The following is a 26,928-nucleotide window of genomic DNA, read 5'->3' as shown; positions in this document are numbered from 1 at the left end:
CAGCGAGATTCCGGGTCAGCCGGGGCCGGGATTTGCAGCGGTGGATGGATGGTCTTGGCACATGACGTGTGCTTGAGAGTGGAGTAACAACACCTTCCCTGCTTGGATCACAGCCCTTCCACGGCCCAGGGCAGGATAAACACCGGCCCAGCCGCTGCTCTGCTGCCTGCAGGAGGGGGAACAGCTCAGGGGGCTTCACCCACCTCCCCAGCCAACCCTTCTGAACCTGCTCCTCACCCCGTGAAGGAAGGGTGTCGCCTGGATTCAGCCAGTCCTGCTGGGTCATCGCTTTTCTTTTTAAATGTCTTTTTTTTTTTTCCACCCCCCCCCCCCCCCCCCCCCCCCCCAGTTTGGAGGCAGAAGGCAGACCTCAAAGAGGAGGAAAAAAAAAATAAAAGGGAAAAAAGAAGAGAAGAATCGGGGTCAACACGAGCAGCAGTATTTCAGTCGTCCTTTGAGAGCTTGTCTATATTCACTGTGGGTGTTCTCCCTGCAAACACTGAGCGGGAGATGTTTTCCCTTAGTAGGGCAGGATCCCGTGCTCGGCCCTCCTCGCCTGGCCATAAAAGGGCAGCGTTTTCTGCAGGACCCCCTGATCCTCGGAAAGCTGACGGGTTTTTGGGAAGGGGCCTGCCCCGGCACTGCTTGCTTTGGACCTTGCAACCCTCGTGTTAGTGTTGTTTTGGCTCGTTCTTTTCTTGTGCCTTTTGTTTTGTCTCTTTCCTCCTCCTGCTCCTCTCAGGAGGCTGGAGGGGGAGAGGCCAGAGAGCCTCCAGGAATGTTCTTGCTTCCCCTATTTTTTTGTTCTTTCTCTCTCCCTCCCTTGGCCTGATTTGATCCCTTCTTTTCCATGATCCTGCTCAGAAAACCAGCTGCTGAATGAAAACCGCTGGCCAAGCCCAGGACACATCCCTAAAGGGCTGACCATGTCCCCAGCCTCCATCCTGTGTCCCTTGGGAATCTGGAGGGCTCTTCCCTCCTTCTCTGCCCAAGCCTGTGGGTGCCCTGACCCACTGAGGAAGGGTGGACACCACAGAACCTCCTCTCACCATCTCCTGCAGCACTTCTCCATGGGAATTCCAGCCCACAGGAGATGCTCAGCAGAGCACAGCTGTTAAAGCAGGGAATGCCAGGCAGGCAGAGCCAGCAAGAGGACATGGTTCCACCTTGGAATTCGTCGTTCCAGGTCTACTTGGCTCTTCACAGAATCATTTCGGTTGGAAAAGACCCTCAGGATCACCAAGTCCAACCATTAACTGCCAAGCACTGCCACATGCACCACTAAACCTTGTACCCAGGTGCCACATCTACACATCTTAAACACCTCCAGGTTCTTCTGGGGTTCCTCACAAACCCCAAAATCTCTGAGCTGTTACAGGGTCTCAGCTTTCTTCCTGTCCCTTGTCCTTGGTGACGCTTCCTTTGGAGAAGTCCGAAACTATGGAAATGCAAATGGAAGTAGCAGGGATCAGTTAAACCAAGGAAATAGGAACCTCTCCTGCTTTCCCTAAACATTCTCCTCAGTGTTGTTGTGGCTGATCTTTCATTTAAGACCCTCTGTGACCTTGTGGTTGCCATCTCATGGCCTGGGGAGAGAAAGGAAGAGGTAAAGCTACAGGAAATGTCCCTTTTGTGGCCACCACACTGCTGGAAAGTCCCAGGAAGGTGACCCAACCCTTCTCCTGTGTCAACAAGCCTTGCTCCATGTGCTCCTTGTTAGCAGTTTCTCCAGAACTTTGCCTTCCTGGAGAACCTGTTCCCTGACAGTGACTGAACTGAGCTCTGGACCTTCAGATCCCTCTGTGGACCCTTTCCTTGATCATTTTCCACAGTTAGTGACACTGTGCAAGGTGTGCCAGAGCCGTTTCCCAGCCCACAGCCTTCCAGAAAGACTCCAGAACTTCCAGAACTTTGTGTGAAGGCACGAAGAGCTTGGAGTTACCCTCAGTAAGAAATCCCAGCAGCTGAAGAAGCTCCAGCGAGGGATCAGTCACCCACATGCCTCAGTAACCAACACAACAAAGCCCCCAAACCAGGCTGGGTGGGATCTCACCTCACTGGGTTGGGTGGGATTTGCTGGGAGCTTTGGGAAGCTGTTTCAGCAAACCCCACGTAGCCCCTGGGTGGTTGCGGCCACAAAACCACCTGTGTTTTGTCTCTCAGGAACTTTGCTGTGGTCACTGTGGTCAAATAAATTATTTCTCCCAAGTGTGTCATTGGTTGTGCCCCTTCCAAGGCTTTTCCCCTTGTCTCGGTGGGAATAGCTTCTCCCACATCAGGAAGGAAAAACTGTGTCTGGCAAAGACCCGGTCTCCATGTGAGAGGTGGGCTCAGCTCCTTCCAAAAAGCCAGAACCTCTTGGTGATCCCCCCAGAGTGGCATCAGGGCTTTGACCACCCCTGAAGACCTTCACAGTTCAGAGCTATGAGGACTTCAAGCTCTAGAGCTCCCTGGTCCCCTGTGCCACATCCATGAAAAGGCCACAGGGGTTTGGGCTCTGGAACAGAGCTTAAATCCCTGTCTCCCACCTCCAGCCTCATCTCACCCTCACCCTCGGCACTGGCTGCACTTCCAGGAGCTTATGTGGCTTTTTTGGAAAAGTTTCCAGGGTAGGAGAGATGTCGGACGGGCCAAACACTTATCTCACAAAAAGCTTTCTGATAGGGACGATGTTCTGGTGGCATCGGCCAGGAATTTTTTCCTGTAGAGCAGAGCAGGGCTGAGAGTGAGAAAGGGCATTAAATAAATAAATAAATAACTAAAGAGCTCTGAAATGAACCCGGCGCAGGCAGGACGTGGCCACGGGGACGTTATGCAAAGAGCTGCTCACATCTGGAAGAAGTTACTGCACACGGCAAGCGGGGCTGAGTCTAAACAAGTGCAAGACGTTACCACATGGACGTGGGCAGCACGGAGTGGCTCGGGAAACCAGAGGAGAGGGGAAAGTGGGATGAAGATGGAGCAGCCCCGCCGTTCCGGCGGTGCCCCCAGTGCCCTTCAGAGCCATCGTGCTGCTCTGCTTTTAGGGCGGTGGAAGGGAATCCGTGTGCCCGTGGCATTTTGGGTGGAGTCTGCAGGAAGGGTGAGGGCAGGATGGGTCTTGGGCGGTGGTCGCCATCCCGATGAGCCTTGGCTGGTCACCTCCTGGGCTTCTCCTGATGAGGGGCAGAGCCTGTCCTGGTGCTGGAGGTGTGGGACCGCTGCGGGACTCTGCACAGGTCCTCCACAGATACCTTGGAGCTGCTCCAGCTTTGCCCCCTCGGTCCCCAGAACGAGGATTTTGGGGTACCCAGCTCCTGGATGAGGCTGGGGGGTGTTGGGAAGATAAAATCCACCCCTCGCTCACCATCAGGGAGAGCCAAGCAGAGCTGCGGGTGAAATAATGAGGTTTTACTTTGTTTTGGAGGGTATTGAGGACTGGCTGTGTCCCACAGGTCCCATCCCAGGCCCTGAGGGGGTTTGGGGGATCCCTCTCCTGTAAGGAAATGTTCCTTAAACACCCTCCAAGTGGAGGATCTCCATTTCCTCTGACCAGTGGGAGAACGTGCCAAAAATACCCTTTAAAATAATTAACATTATCTCTTTATCCCTCGGATTGGGGTTTTATGCCCCAAAAAAACCTTGGGTCTTATTAATGGGTTTGGGGGTGAGGGGGTGGTATGAGGGGATTGTGTGCCTCAGTTTCCCTCTCCACAGCAGGATCCAGAGGGTGCTCCCAATAACCAAATCTGCCATAAACACATCCACGTGGGGGATCTCCATTTCCTCCAAACAGCAGGAGAACACTCCAAAAATCCCATTTTTAAATCAATCTGCATTATTCCACAATGCCCCAAATTGGAGTTTTATGCCCAAAAAATATTGGGATCTTTTTACTGGGTTTGGGGAGCGGGTGAGGGGTTGTGTGCCTCAGTTTCCCCACTCCAGTGGGATCTAGAGGGTGCTCCCAATTAATGCTCCAAATGCACCTTAAACACATCCAGGTGGGGGATCCTCATTTCCTCCAAAAAAAACGGGAGAACGCTCCCAAAGCCCATTTTTAAATAACTCAGTGTTACTCCACGACACCCCAAATGGAGGTTTTACACCCCAAAAAAAACACCTCGGGGTGTCTTTATGAGGCCGGGCAGGGGCTGTGCGTGCCTCAGTTTCCCCGCCCCAGAGGGATCCAGGGGATGCTCCCGGGGGATGCTGCGCTGCAGAGGCGGCTGTAGCGGAGGGGTTGGGGTGCGGGGACAGGGGACGGGGGGGTGTCCCCGTGGGGGTGGCGGTGGCTGCTGTCGCTTTAAAGGGGCAGCCGCGGCCCCAGCTGATGCGGCGGCTCCAATCAGCGGCCCCGGGGCTCTTGGCAGCCGGAGCCGCCGCCGCTCCGCATTCCTCCGGCTTCCCAAAAGGGGCGAACATGGCGATGGGCAGGATGAGGTGAAGAGGAGGAGGAGAGGAAAACAGGAAAAAAAAAAAAAAAAGAAAAGAAAAGAAAGGGGGAAAAAAAGGAAAGATTAAACGGGGGAGAGGAAAAATTAAAGAAAGGAAAATATAGGAAAGAAAAGGAAAAGAGGGACGGGGATGCAAGCAGCGCTGGCGCGGTGATTTCCTCCCCCCCCCCCCCCCCCTCCAAAAGGCGGAAAAAAAAAAAAAAAAAACAAACCAAAACAGAAATAAGGCTGCCAAAAGGAAAAAAAAGGAAAAAAAAAAAAAGCCACCAAACCAGCAACCCACCCAACCCACCAATTCCTTGTTTTTTTCATGGAGAGCACAAACCCCAGGCCAGCGGAGGAGGACCGGGACTCCTCAGCGCGGAGACCTTTGCATCAAAATGGTAGAGCCTGAACCCCCCCCCCCCCCCCCCCTTCTCCCTTTTCTCCTCGCTTTTATTTTCTCCTCTCCCTTCCCCTTCCTTCCTCCGTCGCTTCCTCGCGCTCCCGGGGCTTTGCCGACTTCCCAAAGGCCTCGAAACTTGCCCAAATCCCGGCCAGGGCGGCGGAGGTGGATGCGGGAGGGGGAGGTTGCATGGGCGATGCTGCATCCACGCGGGGGGGGGGGGGGGGGGTCGTGGATTTTTTGGGGGGGTACAAAAAGCGCAGCCGGGCCGGGCTTGGGGCCGGTGACGCTCTGCTGGGGCGGGGGGGGGGGGGTCTGGGGGGCTGCATGGGGGTCCCCCCTCCTGCAAGGCGAAAATGGGCTGTGTTTGGTGAAAATGGCATTAAAAACTCGCCCCCTCCCCACCTTTGGGGTGCCTTAGGGGGGGATGGGGGTGCAGAAGAGCCGCGCGGAGGGGTCTGGCCCCCCCCTCCCCCCCACCCCTTGGGAGGACCCCAGCCCAGCTCGGGGGTCACTGGGAGGATTTGGGGGGACGCACACACTTTTGGAGCCCCCAGGCCAGAGGATTCGCTGGGGGGGCGCACGAGATGCCGCTTCCTCGGCCATTCCCATTCCCCGGATGACTCCATCCTTGTGCCAATTCCTGCCCGCCTTCCCCCCCTCTCCATGGCTGGTTCCCGTCGTGGGCCCCCTTTTCCCGGGGGGTCTGGGGCGTCTTGGGCGCTCCCCAACATCCTGGAGGAACGAGGCTGCAGGGAGGGCGCAGCATCCCACCCCTCTCCGGGCCGGGAAAGGGATTTTCCATTCCTGCTCTTAAAAAATAATGATGATAATAATAATAATAACAACACCAGAGATGGGGCTCTCGCCTGCAGCAGTGACCTATTTTATCGGCCGGTGGAGTTTTGGGGGGGCTTAGCTGGAGTTGCAGAGGGCAGGGCTGAGCTGGGAAGATCCACGAGAAATCCCCTGGGATGCGCCGTGACCACGGGATCGCGGCTCCCGGTACCTCGGTGCCTCCCCCATCCCTAAAAGTGCGGGGTTGTGGTTGCCCCAGTGCTGGCTCCGTGCCCGTCCTAACGCCCCGGGAAGCGTCCGAGTGGATTTTTGGGAAGGGGAAGAAAGTCCAGGCTTGGAAAAATAAGGAAACGATGATGGATGGGATGGTGGGATGGGGCTCGGCACCCCCGACCGCGGTACTGGGGTTAAACTGGTCGGGATTGGGTTTGGGTTCACGCTGGGCAATCACACTCGGCCTGTGAAATTCCTTCTGGCGTGAAATCACTGCTGAAACCGCCCCTGCATCCCTTCCCGGAGGAGATGCTGAGGGACCGGGGGCACACCGGGGTGTTTTGGGGAGCGTTTCACGCCCTGAGGTGGAGATGGAGATACCCAGAGCCCACCCAAGCCAGCAGCCCCGCGAGGAAGACGGGGAAAAGTTGGGAATTCGACCTTCCTTCCACACCCTGCCTCGGCAAGAACCAGAGGAAGATTTGCTTTACGAAGCAAAATTCCTCCTTGGAAAGACACTAAGGGATTTATTATTTTTTAATTTTTTTTTTTTTTTCCCTGGATCTGTGGTGAAATCTTGCTGGGTGCAAACGTTCTGGCTCCAACTGCAGAGTTTCCCTGAGGATGCTGGCTGGGCTCAGCACCGCTCCAGGGGCTTTTCCCGGGGTGGCCGCAGGGTCCCCTTTGCCACCTGGGCTTGGAATGACGGCGGAGCTTTGTTCTCCCCGGGAGGAATTAACGGAGCGTTCGGTTATCACCAGGCGAGATAAACGGCCCTGTGTTCCTGTCTCGCGTCTGGAGCAGAGACATTGTCACCCCCTCCACAAAAATAACCCACTGCCGCCTTTGGAGATGGATCCTTTGGAAAAGGGAGGGAGAAGCGGGAGGTTGGTTGTTGCCTGCTTAATTAAATATTGGTTATTTTTAAGATGCAGATTTTTCTGCTCGAGGAAAAATAAGAGGTGGGGGGGGGGAACCCTAAACCTTTGCGGATGAACTGAATGTGTCAAAACATCAGAGGGTCTTTGAAGGTTTTGGGGGAATTGCTGATTTTTCCCGTCTTCCCTCCGTGCTCCAGCTGGAGGAGAAAACCGAGGCTCTCCCACGCTGCTGCATTTAAGCCTTTATAGATGGGGACCTGGTGATGGCCGTGACAAAGTGACTCTCCAGGAGCAGCAAGGGATGAAGTTTTCAATTTGCTGCCACATTTTCCTGGCCCCAAAAATGTGGATATCTATATCCTCCATGTGCTTTTGCATCCTAGATGTCCCCTGACATCCCACGGGTCCCTGTAAAGCCGGAGTGGACGTTGGTGGGGAGGATGAGCTCGGGGCCAGGCCTTGCACCTCCTGCCCCTAATTTTTCCTTATTTCTAAGGGAAATGTGTTGTGTTGTCAGAGTGGTTTGTGCAGGGCAGGGATGGCCCTGTTGGGTTTCCTGCATGGGGACACCTGAGGACTTGTCCCCGTGTCCTTTGGGGCTGCTGTCCCCTCTTGAGCCAACTCGGTCTTCATCCACCTCTCCTGCTGAGGAAAACTGGGATGCCTTTGGATATGGGGAAAGACTGGCCATGGTGGCGCAGATGTGATGGGTAGAGGACTTAATTACAATAAACTGTCATTTTTTATTATTATTTTTATGATTATATCTTTTGCCTGGAGCCAGGGCTGCTGACACCCTGTCTGAGTTAAAGCCCTGCTCCCCAAGTTACTGGGAAAATTGGGATAAAAATAAGGATAAAAATAATGCATGTTCATAAAAATGTTGAAAGTGTTGGGCAGGAGGGATCTGATGCATCCAGATCCTTGATCTGGGCAACTGGATCTAAAGGAAGATGGCCCCTGGCAGGGGAGTTGGAACAAGAAAATCTTTATGGTCTCATCCAACACAAACCATTCCATGGCTGGATTAGAGAAGCTTGACTGGTGCTTCCCAAAGAGCCCTGGTCAAGGCTGGGTTTAGGATGGAGCTGGAGATGGAGACCATTCCTGGGGTCAGAGCCAGGGTTTGGAGAGAATGCTCTGGAATGGAAAGTCCTGCCCAGGATGTTGGGACAGGTTCAATCCTGGACATCTCTGGCAAGTTTGTGGTTGGGTTAGGAAATGCTGTGGTTTTAGGGTTTACTGGGAACTGAGTGTGGGGAAAACCCTGGAGGTGTCACATCCCACCACGCTGTTGATCCACCTGGAAGGCCGTGGGGGCTGCCCCAGGGATGGGCACTGCGGTGCCAGGCAGGGGGATGCTGCCCTCTGATGAAAGGCTCGTTCAGCAGCGCTTGGGAGGAGGCTCCCTCCATCCCTCCATCCCTTCCCCCACTCATCCATCCATCCCTCTATCCCTCCACCCACCCACCCATCCATCCATCCATCCATCCCTCTATCCCTCCACCCACCCACCCATCCATCCATCCATCCCCCCTACCTTGCTTCTGGGTATCCCGGCCCCTTCCCAGGCACTGCCTGGCTGCACACGGACGTGCGGCTGCCTTGGGGCTACGATGCCTTCAGGCTCTGCACAAGCAATGTGGTGGCTGCTCCTCTGCAACCATCCCTGCTCCTGCACTGAATTTGGGGTTCCTGGGGGGATCCTATGAGCTGTGGGGTGGCTCTGAGCACCGCTTGCCCTGCTGCATCCATCCCTTCCCTCAGTGGCACTGGGGACATCCGTAGGGTCTCTGGGGGGTGATGCCTCCTCCCCGGCCTTGCGCGGTGCTCTGGGCTGGGCAGCGGTCTGGAGCTGGCCCCTGGTGCAGCCACTTGGCCGACAGCCCGGCTGGGGAGGTCAGCCTTGGGTTTTGTCCTCGTTTCCTCCCTCAATCTTCCCTCCGCTTGTTTTTCTTGGGCACAGGAGGGAGGGGGACAGTGGCTTTGCGTGTGTGCGTGTCCCCCGTGCTCTTCCACCCTGGCAGTGACTCTGCGGGCGGTCCTGCATCCTGTAGATGGAGGGCAGCATCCCATCCCATGCCATCCCATCCCATGCCATCCCATCCCATGCCATCCCATCCCATGCCATCCCGCTGCCTGCTCCCGTGCCAGTGCGATGGCTCAGGGACATCTCCATCAGCCGGGTGTCACTGGCTATGCCAGGCACTGGCGGGGCCCCCATGGCCCTTCTGTCCTGTCTGTCCTCAGCATTTGCCAGGGCGATGCCAGCTCTGCTGAAATCCATCAGCATCCCTTCGGGATTTCACCCCAAACCTGGCTTGGCGCAGCTCTGGAATTACCTGCAGAGCTTTTGCACCACGTGTTGGGTCTGGCTGAGCTGCGCCTCTTTCAGCCCTGGCAGAGGGGACAGGGACAGACAGAAGGGTCCATCCAGCCCGGCTGCGATGCCTCTGCTCTCCTGGAGGGATTGGGATTTGTCTTGGGATGAAAATAATGCGGCGTTGCTGAAGCCTCGGTATTTTTGCAGCAGAGGCTGTGCTTGGTGCAGGGGACAGTGCTCGACTTCCCACGGGAAGTGTCGGGATGGACTCCCAGGGCTTGGCACTGCCCTCACTGTCACCCCTGGTGGAACAGAGGGGCAGTGTCCTCGATGCCATCACGGTGGCGGCATCCCCCAGGAGCAGCATCACCTCATCGGTTTCAGGATGGGGGGTGATGGTGGGGTTGATCTGTTCATCCTTCCTTGGAAGTGTCACTGTGGCTTTGCAGCTCTGTGTGCAAAAGGAAAGGAGAAAAGCACCCAGGTAGGATTTAAATATTTCTAAAAATATGAGATAAATAAAAAAGCACGAAGCCATTAACCCTCTGTGGGCTGTGCTGTTGGGAAGCCAGTGCCTGCTCCCAGCGGATGAAGCCTTGTGTTGCTCATCCCACCTCATCCCGCTGCTCTCCCCACGTTGCTGGCAGCCATGGCGCTGCCAAAAAACCTCCAAATTAATCTTTTTCCCCTTTGCAAAGGTGTGCCCATGGTTTCAGGGAGACAGGGATGGAGGAAGGAGTTGTCCCTGTTCCCTTGCACTGAGGAGTCCTGGTGGGCCTGGTGCTGCTACCAACTTCCCAGGCTGTTCCTGGGAAAAATATCCTTGAGCCAAAGCCTGTAAATGCTGGATATCATTAATAAAATATTAGGAACAACCAAAAGGCAGGAGAAAAAAAAAAGCCTGGGAAGCATCTGACTGTCCTCCAGCTGGGTTAATGCTCTTCTTCACCCGGCAGAGGCTGGGAGGTGTTTTTTGGGCTGTCCAACACCCTGGGATGGCACAGGCTCTGGGAGCATCGCTGAGCCCCTTCCCCTCACCTGCTCTTGCTGCACATGGCTCTACTTTGGGCACCCTTAAGCCTTTTAGACAACACGCAGGGAAAAAAAATCACCTCCTCAAGAGGTGTCACCTGCATCCCCAAGGCCTCCGGTCCCCGGCGGGTGCGCGGCACATCCCGGCGGGCAGGATGCCGGCGGTGGGCGCTCGGGGCCGTGCGGGCCGGCGCCTCGCCAGGCGGGGCTGTGGCCGGGCTATTGTTTTCCCTTCCTGCTTGTTTTTCCGGACAACCCTCTCCTAATTAAATAAAAACACCCGTCGGAGGAGCGAGCAGACCCCACCCCCAGCGCGGTCCCGTGCCGAAAGCCCCCACGGGAGAGCTCCCCGGGGAGGGAGGGGACGGCAGAGCGGTGAAGGTAGGCGAGGGGCGGGCGCCTGGGGATGTGGTTTATCCCTCTGCCAGGTTTCCATGCATGGCCGTGCTCCAGAAATGGGTGGGTTGGCAATGGGATGTGCACGGTCCAAGCAGCGCTGCTCGTTCTGGGGCGGCTTCGTCTCGGTGCATCCCGGTTTGGGGAGCTGCGGGAAGACACGAGCGTTACATCATTTTTTAAAAATCCTCTAATGGCCTCAAAACTAGAGAGAAAAGGCTGAAGGTTTCATGCAAGGGCCTGGAAGGTAGAGGGCAAGTTGTAGGAGGCCAAGGATTAAAACCGAAAGCGCCGGTGTTTGGGATTTGTAACGATGTTCCTTTGTGTCATCTGAACTAATCTGTAAAAAGGGGGATTTAATAATATTTCTTTCTTTAGCAAAAGTCAAGTTTTGACATTAAATAGTTTCAGCCTAGCTCTTTCACCCTAAACTGCAGCAATGTCCAAACCGGGAAGAGAGCATGGGGCACTTCTTTTTTTTGAGGAGCAAGTGCTGACATTGTATTTAGCTCCTTATTAAAGCACTTTTCTTTAATGCAATTTAATACTGAAGGTCAACTATGAATGCTTGGGTGGTTGGAAATGATACAGAAAAGCAGATTGCTGTTTTTCCTTGTACATCTTGAGGGTGAAAAATTTAAAGAAATACCCAAATTTTGTGCTGAATGGAAAGTGGTTCACGGGCAGCTGGTCTTGTCACCACTTAAATGTGAGTTTTATACCCTAAAACCCCCTGTCCTTGTGCTTATATGGGAAAGAATTGCTCATGGTCCTCTACGCTGCGGTGATGAGGGCGATAGAAATGAATAAATATTTAATTAAATAAATAAGAGGCAGGTGAAGGTCAGAGATGGTCTTCTGGGGGACTGAGGATTTGAGTATTTAAATATATCCAAAGTGGTCCAACCTACTGGTCCTTTGGGGAGATTTAGAGATGCAGGAACGTTTAAGGATCTGGTTCTCCATAGCTGCTAAAAGAAATAGCATTTTATCCTGGTACCTTGATTTAAATCCGGCAGCAAACACCTTTCTGGGCAGGTGATCAGGTGTTGGTGGGGCTGTTTAGGGAAACTGAGGTACACGGTGGGGGGATGTGGGTGGAAACGGAGCTTGGGATCCATCTCCTGTGGTGGGATCTTTGGTGGCTCTGCTGGAGAGAGGCTGCTCCAGCGAGCAGCAGCATCTCCGTCCACCACCATTCCTTACTCATCCTTTCCTTCCATCCCCCGCCATCGGGCCTCATCCAACCCATCCCTCGCCCCGAGCATCCTCCCCATCCTCTGGCCGCCCTCCTGCCCCAGCAGCTGTTTTGGGATGGGACTTGGGCAGCATCACGTGAAAACTCTCTTAAAATAGAGCTGGAGGGCAGCGTCAGGGCGGGGAGGGCTGGCTGGAGGCGCCGGCCCCTCGGGGTGGCGAATTCATGGCCACGCTGCTTTCTAATAATTTTTAGGGGTGTTTTTTGGGCTAATGGTGCCAAAAGCTTGCTTAGAGGTTGGCAGTGTGTGGTGGGGGCCCGCAGTTTTAGGGTTCATCCTGGGTTAGTGCATCCGGTGAGCTCCCCAAGTTCGGACAGGGGATGGAGATGGGATGGGTGACCTGCTCCTGGGACTAAACAGAGCCAGAGGAGCAGGGTGGTGATGGTGGAAAAGAGCAGAACTCGTAATTTTTTTTTTTTTAATATGTATTTTTAATATAAGTATTTTTTAAATATTAAAAGAGATATGTGTTTCAAATATTTGCGTTTTCCCAGAGGAAGAGCACTGGATTTAACCCTCCCATTAATCCCCATTAGTCAGGCTTCTCCGCTCCAGTGGAGCTGCCGGAGGGGCATTTTGGGGCAAGTTGGGGTCTTTCTCGGCATCTCACCCCGGCAGGCGCCTCTTGTCTCGGCCGGGGCTCTGGCTCCGGGCAAGCTCACGAAAAGCATCTGAGAGCAATAAAGAGCAAAAGCCTCCCGCTGACAAGCCCGGGCTGAAGTCACCGGCGGGACGCGGCCAAGACACGCATTGTCCTCGCCGCTGCTGGGACTGATTAGAGCTGCCTGGCAAGGACCGGCGCTGGGTGAGGGATCAGCCCCTTTTGCCAAAAATCCTCGATCCGGAGGGGAAAAAAAAAGCCGGCTTTTGTTTCTGAGGCTGGGCGATGCCGCCCGACAGACCCATTTCCCCCTATTTTGCACCCATTGCTCCGTGCCAAGCTTGGGGTGTCCTATGTGGGGAAAGAGGTGAGACGGATCCCCGGGGAAAAACCTGAATGTAGGGTTTTTTTCAGGAGAGAACCTGGCAAACAGCTCTGCTGAATTCCTGCTGTCTCTTCAGTTTTTTGATACTTATTATATCGTTATTTATTTTCTACGTGTCTTGGGGGGGGGGGGGGGGGGGGGGGGGGATGGCTGAACCATCCAAGATCTCATCAAAATGTTCTTGGCAGTGGCGAGGCTCAGAAAATGGGGGGGTGGATGGATGGATGTTCCAGCTGGGATGCAGCATTTTGTAGCAAATACATATATAAAGAATGTTTATGTATTTATATATTTTTATGTATCAGTCGTTTAACTATAAATAAGCATGCATGTATAAAATATTGAAAATATTAAATAGATATAAATTATAAAATGTATATAAAAATATGTAAACACCCAACACTTGTCCCACCTCTTTGCCCCACTCCAGGCTGCAGAGCCAAGAATTTGGAGCAGAACTGGTTTTTCCATGTTTTTCCCTGGGTGCCAGCACTTGCTGGGGCTCTCCAGGGCTATCAGAACCATGCAAAGCTGAGATCCCAATTGGTTGGACGGATTGGTTTTGGAGCAGAAATCCAATGAAAATGAAAAAATTTGGCAGGGAGGGGGAAGAGATTTTTTTGCTTGTTGGGAAAACAGAGAAGAAAACACCCTTTTTGATTATTTAAACTTTTTTGTCTGTGTGTGCTTTTGCCTTTGGCTCACCAGAAAAAAAAAGAAAGGAATAGACAAACAGAATGTGTCTTGCTGGAATTTGTGTGTTGATTGAGAGCTGTCATTTGTTCCAGAAAAAAAAGGAGCTGAAAAACTCTTTTTGGAGCAGGAGGTGCAGGATAAACCTGGCAGGTTTGAACCCTCCATCTCTGCCCTTCTTCTGCACCATGTCCTTGGTCACATCCTGCAAAGGTCGGGAGAGAGGGTGTTAAGGGGTCCAGATCTGTCTCCATCCATGAACTGGGCGTTCAGCAAGGAAAGCAGAGCGGAAGGTTGTGTCCCACCTTCTTTTAATACAAGGCACTGGATTTAGGGTGTGGGATATCCCTTGGATTTGGGATGTAGCAGTCACACTCATCCTGGGGCTCAGGTAAGACCAGGAGAGGGGATGAACATCAGGGATGGTCTGGACCATGCAAAATATGTGGGAGTTGGATTAAACACCCAGCAAACTCAGCCTGGGGAGCGTTGGCAGTCGCAGCATTTCCCAGCCTGGGGGTGCTGCTCCCTGATTTGAATTTTTCCAGGTAGTGCCTTTCCCCAGGCAATGGAAAATGAGCATTAAAAAGTGCATAAATCATCCCAATGAATCCAGCTGCGAGTGAGCTGCTGTCGTGAGCAAGAGCACGCAGCGTAATTCAGAAATATCAAAGGATATTGGGCTTTGTGTAATTATCTGTGGAAGCAGGGAGCTATAAAATCCTAATTTCCTTTTATTTAGGGGGTTAAATCTCAGTGGGTGCCTAAAATTGGCTTCCTGCTTGGGGCAGATATCCACCTGGATCTCCATCTGTTTCAGGAGGTCAAGCCATCTCCTCTCCTGTATGACATCGCTGAGTGAGTGTGGACACCTGAGCCTGGCTTTAGACCTCCTTGGTGGCCATGGTGTCTTCTACCCACCTTGAAGGGATATCAGTGGGTGCTCGTGTGGCCTTGACCTGCCCTTTTTCTCCTCCCTGGTTGAGTCTTCTGGACTCAAGTTGGTGGTGGAGCTTCTTGGTTGGTGTCTTCAAGCTGGGCCTGATGGTGGAGCTTCTTGGTGTTCTGAAGCTGGGGCTGGTGGTGGAGCATTTTGGTTGGTATCTCCAAACTGGGGCTGGTGATGGAATGTTTTGGTTGGTATCTCCAAACTGGGGTTGGTGATGGGATGTTTTGGTTGGTATCTCCAAACTGGGGCTGGTGGTAGAAATTCATGGTTGGTGTCTCCAAGCTGGGAGTGGTGGTTGAGCTTCTTGGTTAGTATTGCTGACTTATGAGGCATAGACAGGGATGGGTGGCATGGCCAGGAGGATGACTTTGGGGTGGAAAGAGTCCTGAATGATTTTATTTCCTTCCTCCCCACAGCTGATAGTCGAAAAAACGACTGACTACCCTTCAGCTGAGTACTCCCTGGTGGAGGATGTAGCCCTCCACTTCACGTGTTTGATGGACAGACTGAACGAGCAGCGCCTCTTTCAGCCGGACCTGTGCGACGTGGACATCGTGCTGGTGCAGCACAAGAGCATCTTCCCGGCGCACAAGGGGGTCCTGGCAGCCTACAGCCAGTTCTTCCACTCCCTCTTCACCCAGAACAAGCAGCTGCAGCGTGTGGAGCTCTCTCTGGAGGCCCTCACCTCGCAGGGCCTCCAGCAGATCCTCAACTTCATCTACACCTCCAAGCTGCTCGTCAACTCCTGCAATGTGCAGGACGTGCTGAACGCGGCCGCCGTGCTGCAGATGAACAACATCGCGTCCTCCTGCCAGGACCTGCTGGACACCCGCTCGCTCAGCCTGGCCACCGACATGGCCCTGCCTGCCGAGGGCTGTGCCGGACCCCCGCCCTACTACTGCGAGATCAAACAGGAGGTGGATGCCCCTCACCCCAAAATCTATGCCCGGGAGGGCAATGACCCCTTCTCGGTGCGGGTGGAGGATGGGACAGGCAGTGGGACGCTTCCCCCTGGCCCAGCCAAGCAGTACTACAAGGAGGAGAAGGATGGAGGTCCTGCTGTCTGTAAGATGGAGGGTGAGGAGTCTGAGGAGGATCTGGACAGCCAGGGCTCCTACAACCGGGAGCAGATCATTGTGGAGGTGAACCTCAACAACCAGACCCTCAATGTCTCCAAGGGCACAGAGGGGAAGGCAGCCACCAGCGAGGCAGCTGTGATGGGGCGGCCAGACGGGGATGGTCGCGACACAGAGGAGGACGGGGAGGAGGAGAATGAGGAAGGGGAGGAGGAGGAGGAAGAGGAGGAGGATGCTGAGGTGGGGGAGGAGGAGGAGGAGGAGCGCAGCGAGGAGGAAGACCTGGAGGAGACGACGGAAGAAGAGGACGATGACGATGATGATGAAGATGCCTCAGAGATGAAAAGGGAAAAGAGTGGGCAGCCCCGCAGGGGCAGCCGGGCATCCAAAGCCACCAAACCTGCCATGGCAACCAGGTCCCAGGAGATGGCCAAGGTGGAAGAGGAGGAGGAGGAAGAAGAAGAAGGCCAGAGGGGAAGGAAGAGAAAGAAGGAACAGGATGGCTTGGGCCAGAAGGTGAAGCTGGAGGAGAAGCAGCATTATCCTTGCAAGAAGTGTCCCCGGATCTTCAACAACCGCTGGTACCTGGAGAAGCACATGAACGTCACGCACAGCCGGATGCAGATCTGCGACAAGTGCGGGAAGCGCTTCCTGCTGGAGAGCGAGCTCCTGCTGCACCACCAGACCGACTGTGAGAAGAACATCCAGGTGAGCAGGCCCATCCATCCAGGGCGTGGATCCCACTGGGGTGAGCATCCCATCAAGGGGCAAATACCTTACCCTGTGGTGGACCATACCCCAAGGGATGGGCACCCCACCAAGAGGGAAACAGCCCAGCAAGGTGTGGAGCATCCTACAGGAGATGGATGTTCCACCAAGGGGGAAATACCCCACCAAAGTGTGAAGCATCTCACAGGGGATGGATGTCCCATCAAGGTGGGGGCATCCCACCAAAGGAGGAGCATCCCACCACGGTGGGACATCCCAGTGAAGGAGTGACATCCCAAACACCATGGAGGTCATCCTACCCAGCTACACCATGGGATGAGCTCATGCTCAGATAATGTTGCAGCTGGCACAGGGCACTTGGGAGGGAACCTTCCTTCAGCCATGACCCATATTCAGGCTCAGGAGGGTCCCACAGTGGCCTGGGATCAGAGGATTTGTCCCAGGGGGACTGTGGCTTCCTCTTGTCTGGCTGGGTGATAACACTGAGTTAATTTTTGAGGGATAATTTTTCTTTTGAATTTATTCAGTTAATCTGGATAAAATACTGTGAGCTCCTGATGGAGACACACTCCAGTGTTCCCACCCAGGCTGAACCCCCTTCAGCTTAATTTGAAGATTTGCTGACAGGAGTTAAAATGGTTTTAATCTGCCTTTTGTGCTTTTTTTGTGTGTATTAGCAAATTTCTGAGTGCTTTTGACATCCATGCATGGCTCGGGCTTGGTGTGTCCTTCCGCTGTGCTAATGAAATCCTGTGTTGGCAAATTGACTCCGTTAAATCCATGCAGTTTTGGGGGGATAGGGAGGCACCCAATCAGAGCAGCAAATGTATGTTCCTGAAGATCCCTCCAAAATCCCATCTTGTAATTCCTGATGAGCTGTTTTACAGGATGCTGCTGCTAATAATTAAAATATACCAATTTTTGGAGAGCTTCTCCCATCACCCTTTCCACCAGCAACTGGATTTTCAATGATCTCACAGCTCTCCTGGATGAAGGTAACACAACCCAAGTGCTACTGGAGCCCTTCACCGATGGCATCCCAAATGAAATAGGGAATGAGCAGGGAACATGGAGGCAGGAACAGTCTTGGCTCATAGGTGAAGCAGTCACTGATCCTTTGGTGCTTCTTCCAGACAAATTCCCAGCGCTGAAGTTGCTTTTTTTGGATGCTTTTTCCCAGAATGGATGAGTGCCATCTCCAGTACCTGTGTGGTGGTCGTTGTTTCAGAGCCTGACATAAAACCTGAGCAGTTAAAAAGGAGTTTCCCCAGAATGTTTCTTCAGCTTCATCTACTTTCCAGGTGGATAACATGGGGCTGTCACCTCATTGTTTCTTTCCCCCCCCCTCCTTTTTATCCCTTTTCCAGACCATTTTGGAATAGGATGAACCACAACTGCCTGTGCAGTGACCTCCTTCTGCGGAAAAAGGGATCAGTGTCTCCCACTTAACTGAACATTTTTAATTTTACAAATAGCCAAATCCACTCCATTTGCTCTGATAATATTTAATAACTATCAACATACCATGGAATTATGTCTGGATGGAAAAGGAATTTTTTTCAGCTCTGTACCTACGACAGGCAGTTTTTATTTCTCGGGTTTTAATCAGATCCATGGAGGGACCATCCATCTTATCCCAGCTAGGTCTCCTGCTTTCTTTCCCTGTTTTGTCCCCAAATTTCATCCATAAAGCTCCAGGTTTTAAGCACCATCCTGCTCCTCGTGTTCATTCCCCACCCCATAATGTGCATCCTATTCCACCACCTGAGAAGTGATTCATCCTTTGCTTTATGGAGTTGTCCTTCAAGCTGGTTTTTTGGCCAGCTTCAGTATGGTTTTCCTTTTAACCTGCAAGAATTTTTATCCTCATTTTTTCCCCTCATTTGGGCATTACTTCCACATTTTTGAGTGATGATTTTCAGCAGTAACTGAGGACAGAGAACTCGGCCCTCCAGGGTGTTTGGTCCCAGCCCCGGGGGTTTTCCTACCTCTGCTGCTTTCCCTCTACCTTTCATTTTGAAATTCCCCTTCAGCCTCTTTCATTTTAAGTGGAGAAAATGGATATTGATGTGTCTTTGATATCAGGCTCTAGTCCTGAATTAGCCCTGAAATATCCCTTAAAACAGAGATAAAGCTGTTCTGATCCATAGAAATACATACTTGGGAACAGTGGGACTCGGAGGACTACTCATGTTGACATTCGAGCATGACAAGATGAAGATGATGAGGCTTGGGAATGGCTCTGTGACCCTAATTTTTCCTTTGAGGCACATAAATATAAATATATACAGAAAAATACTGTGACTGCACAGCATAATGGTGTGTTTTCCATGGTATCACAGCAAAATTTGGTTGAAGCCCATCAAGGAGCATCTGTTCCTCTGGGAAGGAGGAGAAGTGGAGGAATCCCTCCCTGGGCTCACGAGTACCACTCAGCCACGTTGTTGCAAGACACCTTCAAGGCATGATTTTCTCAACAAATCTGCAAGGAGAGAAGGGATGGTTTTATCCCTGTTGACCAAGAGGAATGTGAGTCATGGAAAGATAAAGGGGAAGGAGTTGACCCTTGGCTTCTGGCAGTGGTTTCCTTTGTGCACATCTCTCTCCTGTGTTTCCCTGAGCACTGATCTGGTCTCACATGCCTCAAACAGGTCTCACACTAAAGCTGGAGCTTTTCCTGGGGACTTCCAGAGGAACATTGAACTTGTTGGAGTTGAAGTGATTCTCCACCATAATTTCTTGGGAAAGACTTTGCATGTCATGTTGTTCTCCTTGTGCTGATGGACAGGTGGTTTGGGTCCATTTTGGTCAATTTGGATATAATGGAATCACAGATCTGTTTGGAAAACCAATTTAGTGGTGAAGTACCCATAATATCTGCTGAAGACTGGAGCTGTGCCGCTGCCCTGGTTTGGGATTCTCCTCCTTTTTATATTTTTTGCAACTTTCCAGTGCACAGAGGGTTGGGATTATTTTATGTAACATCTTCATTTAGGAATAAAATTCCCAGTTGGGAATAGAGCCTTGGTGCATGAGCTGTTGCTTATGCAACACCTGATACAGCCATTGATGGAGATGCCACATCCTCCCCTGGAAGGCCATTATCCCTTGCTCATCCCATGGATAGATATCTGAAGTTTGGAGGTTTTGACGTGGCAAGATCTGTATCAGACTTGCTGGTTGTTATGATTTTTGGTATCAGCTGTAGCTTTCACAGTGATGTTCCCTTTCCATGGATGAAGCTGCTTCCCCTGCTTCCCTGACCATCTCCTGTCTCCTTGCAGTGCGTGACGTGCGGGAAGGGGTTCAAGAAGCTCTGGTCTCTCCATGAGCACAACAAGATTGTTCATGGCTATGCAGAGAAGAAGTTCTCCTGCGAGATCTGTGAGAAGAAGTTCTACACCATGGCCCACGTGCGCAAACACATGGTTGGTGAGTGTGGGAGGAACCAGTGGCACAGGGAGATCTTGTTGGGGGTGTTGATCCATCAATTCGGCAATGAAAAGTGTTTTCTGTTGCTGTCATGTTGGGTGTTCAGGGCTGGGCTTACTCTTGGGTGAGCTTTCTCACATCACCATCTTGAAATTTGGCCTGATATTCAATGCTGAACCAATGTCTGCTCAGTGCTGGGTTTGGACGTGGTGCTGGGGAATCCCATTTATTTTATTGTTCAGAAGTGGTCAAAGGAAGGTTTGAAGTGTAACCAGTGTAAAAGACAACCAGACCACACCAATGCTGGGCTTTGAAAAGCAAGCTGTACATGGCAACAGTGGTCAGGTCCTGGGCCTTGGAGCCACCGAAGAGACCCGAAAGAATGGGGATTTGGCAGGGAAGTGCTTGAAATGTTGCTGCCATATATCTTCCAGAGATGCTTTGGGTTTGCTGGGGTTGGGCACTGGCATTGGGAGCCACAGCTGGGGTGTGGGGAGATGGATGGTGGAGGGGTGTGGAGGGCTCCTGACCCTGCCCCTGTCCCCACCAGCACACACCAAGGACATGCCCTTCACCTGTGAGACCTGTGGGAAGTCCTTCAAGCGCAGCATGTCCCTCAAGGTCCACTCGCTCCAGCACTCCGGGGAAAAGCCTTTCAAATGCGAGGTAAGGTCCTGGCTATTGCCCCACCCCTCAAACAAGGGCAAAACCACTGATCTGGGGAAAGATTTTCCACTTCTTGGGGCTTCCACCTTGCTTTGTGCCAGTGCAGCTGTAGGGATGATCCCACGCTTTTCCAAACTTTGCATCCCCTCCTGGCTTCAAGGTCCCACCAACTTAATGATGAAACTTGTCCAATGCCAGGATCTGTTCCCCAGTGCCTGGACTTTGCATCCCACCCTAAGCCCATCTAGCCTGCAAACCTGGCTGGGTAGGTCCCAAAAATCCATTTTTAGGGGTTTTTTTGGGGAAAAAAAGGATTTCTTTGCTGCTGATGATTGAGGGGAATGTGGGGATATTTTGGGTGCTCATCAACAACTCATTGCCCCTGCAGAACTGCAATGAGCGCTTCCAGTACAAGTACCAGCTGCGCTCCCACATGAGCATCCACATCGGCCACAAGCAGTTCATGTGCCAGTGGTGTGGCAAGGACTTCAACATGAAGCAGTACTTTGATGAGCACATGAAGACGCACACGGGTGAGTCCCCCCTTGCCTGGGCCCAAATCCCTTCAGTCAGACTCTCCCATGGAAAGAGCATTGGGATGGGGGTAACATCTTTGAGTGGGTGGAAGGATGGGGTTTTGGGGGACATTGGTAAGGCCCCAATCAACTCGCTTGATGAGACTTTTGAAAGGGCTTACAATGGTTCACGATCTCTGAGTTGGACACATGGAAGAAATACCAACAGGATATTCTAAAGAGGTCAAAACAACAAAAGGTTTGCTGGCAAACTTTAGAAAAATCAGAGAACTTTGGCAAAAGGCTTAGTAGAGCATTCAAGTAACATCAAACACTTCCCACAGCATTTAACTTGGCCCATTCAACTTAGCAAACTTTAAGCCCATTTGATGTTAAGTTGCCTAAAATATTCCAAGGAGAGGGAATTGGAAGGAGAAGAAAGAGAAAGAGAGAAAGACAGAAAAGATATAGAAAAGCACACATATAGCTACCAACTCCTGGGTTCCAAAAACTTCCAAAACAAAAGTAGGGTATAGATGAGCATGATGGCCTGGTGTTTGGCCTTAAATACCTCTTGTTCCTCAAGGGCCCTTCTCCCAGGTGGGACTTCTGGTCATTTGCTCACTCATGAGGTGGATTAGGGGAGAGTGGAGCACCACCTTCAGTGTGCCACGATTGGCAGACCCTGCCAGGCTGGGATACAGGCTCTGGGGTTGGGGTGTGTGGGGCCATCCACTGCCTCATCAGGACAAGCCCCAACCTGCCCTTCCCCCACACACATATACCCCAAAATGCCTCAAAATATCAAATCTTTCCAGTCTCTGACACCCAGCCTAACCAGCAGCTTCTCATCCCTCTCCTCGCATCCTCAGGTGAGAAGCCCTACATCTGTGAGATCTGCGGGAAGAGCTTCACTAGCCGCCCCAACATGAAGCGGCACCGCCGGACCCACACTGGGGAGAAGCCGTACCCCTGCGACGTCTGCGGCCAGCGCTTCCGCTTCTCCAACATGCTCAAAGCCCACAAGGAGAAATGTTTCCGCGTCAGCAATCCCTTGGCTTCGGACACGGCCGTCCCCCAACCCGCCACCAGCCCGGCTCCGCTGCCCCCCGGCCCCGGCGTCTCCCCCCTGCCGCTGCTCCATCCTCTTCCACAGACCCTCCCTCCTCCTCCTCACCTACCACCACCCCCTCCCCTTTTTCCTGCGGGGAGGATAAATTCAAACAACAATTAGGTGTCCCCCACCCCGGCCACGCGCCTGCACGGACTGCTCTGCCCTTCGGGAATGCCTTTCCCCCGGGGAGCCAAGGCTTTGCTTGCTCTCTACCCCCCTTCCTCCTCGTTTTGGGGTTGTTTTGGGTTTTTATTCCTTTTTCTCACCCATCGTTCTCTGCAGAGAGGGGGAGCGGGAGGAAGTCCCCCCAAGGAGCGTGGGTGTTGGGGGGAAACTGCCATCCGTCCATAAGGGTGTAGGTAAAAGGCGTCACTGTCCATTTCATCTTCCCACACGCCGGCTTCATCTTCCTGCTGGGATGCTGGTGGGGCTGGGAGGAGCAGGATATCTGGGCTTGAGCTTGCTGGCCAGTGCATCTATACTTCTAAGCCGAATTCTAGTTAGTGGTGCTTGAATCCCTGTACTGTAAAGCTGGTCTTTCAAGTCAGGCTCTTCACCCACGGGGTTGAGAGGTGGGCACCACAGAAGAGCCCACCACTGCCAGCCCCAGTGGCCCATGGTGAGCGAGCAGATGTCCCCATTGGAAAGCCATTAGCGCGCTCTCGTTAGCAGCCCTCGACACGTCTTCCTTCCCTGCAACAGGTTTTCCTCCTCCACAGGCAAAAGCACAAACACCCGCCTTGCATCTTGGGGCATCTGCAGCTCACTGTTGGTTCAGTTTTGGGGTGCCCTAAGGGAACTGGGTTCTGGTGTGCCCTTTCTGCTAATCCCAGAAGGAGCTGGGCTCCTGGGGATGCTCTGGAGTCAGGGAGCTGTTCCTGGGAGAGATCAGCTAGCTTTGGGACTGGCAGGAGGGTAGCCTGGGACAGAGCAGCAGGACGCTTCTGTTTCTCGGCAGAATCGGCCCAGAATAGTGCCTTAACAATCCGAATAAACCCCTGAGTGACGAGTGAGCTCCAGGTCGGTCCTGTTGCAAGGTTCAGAGCTAAAGTTAGACCGTGTTCAGCCTGGGGATGGTAATGTCCCAATCTCTGGTTTGTTGCCTGCGTTGCTCTCCCAAGCTTCACCTCTCATTGTGGTGCTGGCATCTGTTGCCCTGTCCTGGTTTTGGGGGGACCAGAGTGGACCAATGAGGGCTGTGCTTGTTTTGGTGATGCCCTGTGGTATTGCTTAGTGCTTGTTGAAGATGTTGAAGTCGAGCTGGTCTTTGGTTTCACCTACAAGTAATATGGCTGGCTTCATGCTGAGGAGGAGGCGGAGAAGAGGAAGGCTTTGCTGTCACCTTTTTGTTGGGCACTGAGGTCCCAGCAGGGTCTCTCGCTGCTGTGCTCTGTCCCAGGGTGTCATGCACTGGACTGACTGTGGTTGTATGTGGTCCCTGCCTGGGGTAATGTCCCCTTTGGAGTCAGAGAGCACCCAGCATGGGCAGAGAAGGGCTGGCAAGAGGTGGGGGGCTGTTGCAGCTGATGCCGTGCTCCTAAAGCCAACGTTGAGGTCACCTACGGACATGGGTTAGGTCATGGAGGAGGTGGTGAACAGCACTGTTGGTAGGCAAGAAGGAAAGAGGTCGCTGAGTGGGCTGCAGGAGCCCTTTCTCATATGCAGCTCATGCTGGGTGACAACAGAGTGCTGGGGACAGGGAGCCAGGTCTGACTCTGCGAAAAGTCTTGGTGTTTCATCTCCTGGACCAAATCAGCAAAGCACTTGGGCAGCATTGGGGCTGTCGCTGCAGAGATGGGAGGATTCAGCCACATGCTCAGGGGCTTTGCTGACTGGGGACATGCAGGAGCCTGACAGGGACAGGACAGGGCAGCATCTGCTGTTCTCCTGAGTGCTCTTTGAGTGACTGGTGCCACCTCCTGCTGAGTGGTGCCCCCCATGCCTGGCATCTTGGGAAAGCTGACTGATGTTAACATTTTGGAGCAACAAATTCCTTTTCATCTTTGTGTTGTCTGGGATCCTGTGGATCCCAAGCTCCTCTCCCAGTACCAGTGAGCTCACCCCCAACTCCACCTGCTCCGAGCAAAATGAGGTTGCTATGGTGGAGCTGCCTCACCATATTGACCTTCTCAGATGGGTTCCAAAGGCTTCTCTGCTATCCCCCTCCACGACCCTGGGGCTCATTGGGATGGTGCAAAACCTTCTCAAACACACACCCATGAGGGATGAGGGCTCTTGGGGCCATTGTCTGTCTGAAGGGACCATGACCCATACTGGAAGATGATTGCTTTACAGAAGCATTCAGTGATACCCGTGGAGGTGTTGGAGTGGTCCATGCTGTCTCCTCCTCTGCTGCCTTCCAGATCCCATTCCCTTGGGCTTCCTTGTGCTTCTTTCCCCTCATGTTCAGCCTTGAGACAGGATGGGAGCACTGTGCCCTGAGGAGGGCTCACCTTGCTTTTATGGTCTTCTGTGATGGAGCCCATCAGCTGACAGACTTCCCCCCATGTAAACACCCATGCCAACGTGCTCCCTTGTCCCATTCACCTGGAGGTGGCTTTCCCTGTTCCTGCCCCGGTTCATCCTCCCCCAGTGAGGACCTGCCCCCTCGGATATCTCTGTGAGATGAGAGCACTTCCTTGAGGCTGGAAGCCCAGTGGGAAGCCCAGTGGAAAGCCCAGTGACTGCGTCCAATCCCCTTCAAGAGCCTGCTCGTAGAGCCACTTGGAGACGTCGAGATGTGACCATGCACACAGCACTTTGGAGAACCAGATCCCTGCTGCTCCCTCCCCTCTCCAAGGCCTGCATAGTTCCCAGGAGTCCTACAAGGCCTCCAAGCCCTTTTGTCTACACCCGGACTCAGTCCCAGTGTGTCTCCATGTCTGGTTTTCTTTCGCGTGCTAAGAGCTCAGACGAGCCGCTCCTGAGGTGACTCGTCCATCCCGGATCTGTCCCAGCTGGCCCTGTTGCACCCCTTGGGGTTAGACAGGGCAGGAGGCAGGAGAGTTGGGTCCGTTTTGTTTTCAAGCTTTTTGTTTTATTTTAAATTTTTTAAAATTCTTTCTTTTTTAACTCTTGCACCTTAATCTCTCACATCCCTTCTTTGACAGACCGCGAGGGTGGAGAGGGGCTTGATTGCCATTACGCAGTTCCTGAATACGCCGCAACGCAACATTCAGCTGACAGCTCTTCCCACACACCTAAACCCCAGACCTGTCTGGGTTGGAATTTTTCTTCTCCCCACTCCACCCTTCATTTGAACTTTGGGGAGGGAGGGAATCATGTGGGGAGGGTCATTTTTGGTTTATATATCCCAGGAGCCTGGTAGCACAGACCAGTTCGCCTCACGTATCCATGGGGCACAGCTGGCCCTTCGGACCACAGCCATAACCCCGGCGTGGTGGGAAGGTGGATGGATGGATGGATGGACGGGTGGGAATGGCTGTGACAGTGCAATAGAGACGAGCATCCGCTGCTAGACAACTCCTCTGAGGTGACTCTTGGTTTGCCCGAAGTCAGGAGGGAAGGACAGATGGACAGACGCCCTTTGTTCACACGGACGTCAAGAGCTTCCCCACACGCAGCCCTGCCTAGAGACACGGAACCACGATGGGAATTGGGTTGAACTCAAAAAGGAAGAAAATAATAATTAAAAAAAAAAAAAGAGAAAAAAAATAGGAATAAGAACAACCTCTGTAGCATGGAACTTGAAGGAAATGAATGAAACCCCAAGCACTTGCCTCAAAACTAGTTTCTCATGCCTGGTGTTTGGCTCTGTATTATTTTATGGCATTCAGTATTGGTTGCCCAAACATGCCAAGTTAAGAGTGTATTGGTGGCTCTACAAGTGTGAACAAACTAAACGAAGCACTTTATTCTGTATAGATTAAGGGAAGGCGGGGAGGGGAGGGGAAGCTTGGATGCTTTTCGGAAGCGTCTTAAGTAATGTTCTAGGAAATGTATTATTATTATTATTATTATTACTTTTTTTTTTATGACCATGTGTAATCAATATATGTTTATCTTTAACTCCAAGTACAGCAGTTACTCTCTTTGGGATGGTGTGAGGAGGGGGAGGCTGAGATGGTTGGATTAGTCCATCCCCGTGGGACCAACTGAGGCAAGTCATTGTCTACCGCAGGAACGGGCGAGTCTTGCTTTGTCGACGGGCCCGTTGGCTAGTGTCCCGGAGGTCCCAAGAAGTTCATCAAAGCCACCTCCCAGGGCACAACTCCCAGTCAGACATCCCCATCCCAAGCCATCTTCTGCCTGGGGGTGCTGGGGCTGCTCTCTGGGCTGCCCACAAGCATGACAAGTCACGGTAGGGAGGCTGGTTTGGGTTGTCCCTCGAGGCCAGGTCCTTGGCCATGCTTTGAAACCTGCTTTTGGCCTCTCACCAAGGCACGTTGGGGCTCACTGAGTTCTGAAATTGGTGAGAGGTCAGAACTGGGCCTTTCCACTGCGTTCTCCCAGTCTGTAAGTGTTATGACTGTTACCAAAGAGGTTGCAAGTGGAAGGACTGGATCAATAAACAATTTGTCTTTTATAAAAGAAAACCTAAAGCTCCACCACTTTCTTTGTTACCTTAATTTTGCTTTATCTTTTTCTTCTCCCCCTTTTTTTTCTTTTCTTTTAAAGGATGTTTTTTCAGGAAACAGTGTGAGCAGTCAGAGACGGGGAGGATGAGCTTCCTATGGAATGTTGACTGCTGCCACTGCTTCGCATGTATAGGCTCCGTGCTGGGTTTGGTGGGAGGTGTGTGTGTATGTGTGAGACAACTTGACTGTTGTGGGGCCAACAAAAAAAGAGCTTTTCAGGGAAGGGTGATGAGTGGATAAAAGAAGGAATTCAGTGCTTACAGCCCTGGGGTAAGGACTGAGCTCCTGGTCCTACTGGCTCCATCAGGTTTGTGTGAACTCTGAGTAGGGTCTCTCTGATCTCCTCTGTTGGCAGTGGAGAAACCAAGGAGCACACACAAAAGCACCCAGTGCCTTGATTAGTTTAAAATGGAGCAGGGGGAACCTCACCAACAATATCAGCATGGA

At 52.6% G+C, this 26,928-nt stretch overlaps 1 protein-coding gene across 1 annotated transcript; it reads left to right on the top strand.

Annotated features, from left to right (window-relative positions):
* Positions 1-4,322: 4,322 nt before the first annotated feature.
* On the top strand, positions 4,323-26,439 carry ZBTB47 (zinc finger and BTB domain containing 47). The gene is made up of 6 exons (XM_048310885.1): positions 4,323-4,819; positions 14,768-16,135; positions 19,441-19,588; positions 20,139-20,254; positions 20,643-20,787; positions 21,642-26,439. Exons 1-6 carry the CDS (start codon positions 4,817-4,819, stop codon positions 22,001-22,003), a joined length of 2,142 nt encoding a protein of 713 aa, XP_048166842.1. The 5' UTR covers positions 4,323-4,816; the 3' UTR covers positions 22,004-26,439.
* The last annotated feature ends 489 nt before the right edge of the window (positions 26,440-26,928 follow it).

This window comes from Corvus hawaiiensis, chromosome 1 (assembly GCF_020740725.1).
Source record: "Corvus hawaiiensis isolate bCorHaw1 chromosome 1, bCorHaw1.pri.cur, whole genome shotgun sequence".
Classification (NCBI taxonomy): domain Eukaryota; kingdom Metazoa; phylum Chordata; class Aves; order Passeriformes; family Corvidae; genus Corvus; species Corvus hawaiiensis.
The sequence above is the reverse complement of the archived record's forward strand: the minus strand, read 5'-3'. Positions and strand labels throughout refer to the sequence as shown.

Excerpts from the sequence above, each read along its gene's own strand:
- ZBTB47 (XM_048310885.1), top strand. Across the intron at positions 19,589-20,138 it reads CGTGCGCAAACACATGGTTG|CACACACCAAGGACATGCCC; the intron begins GTGAGTGTGGGA and ends TGTCCCCACCAG. Across the intron at positions 20,788-21,641 it reads GCACATGAAGACGCACACGG|GTGAGAAGCCCTACATCTGT; the intron begins GTGAGTCCCCCC and ends TCGCATCCTCAG.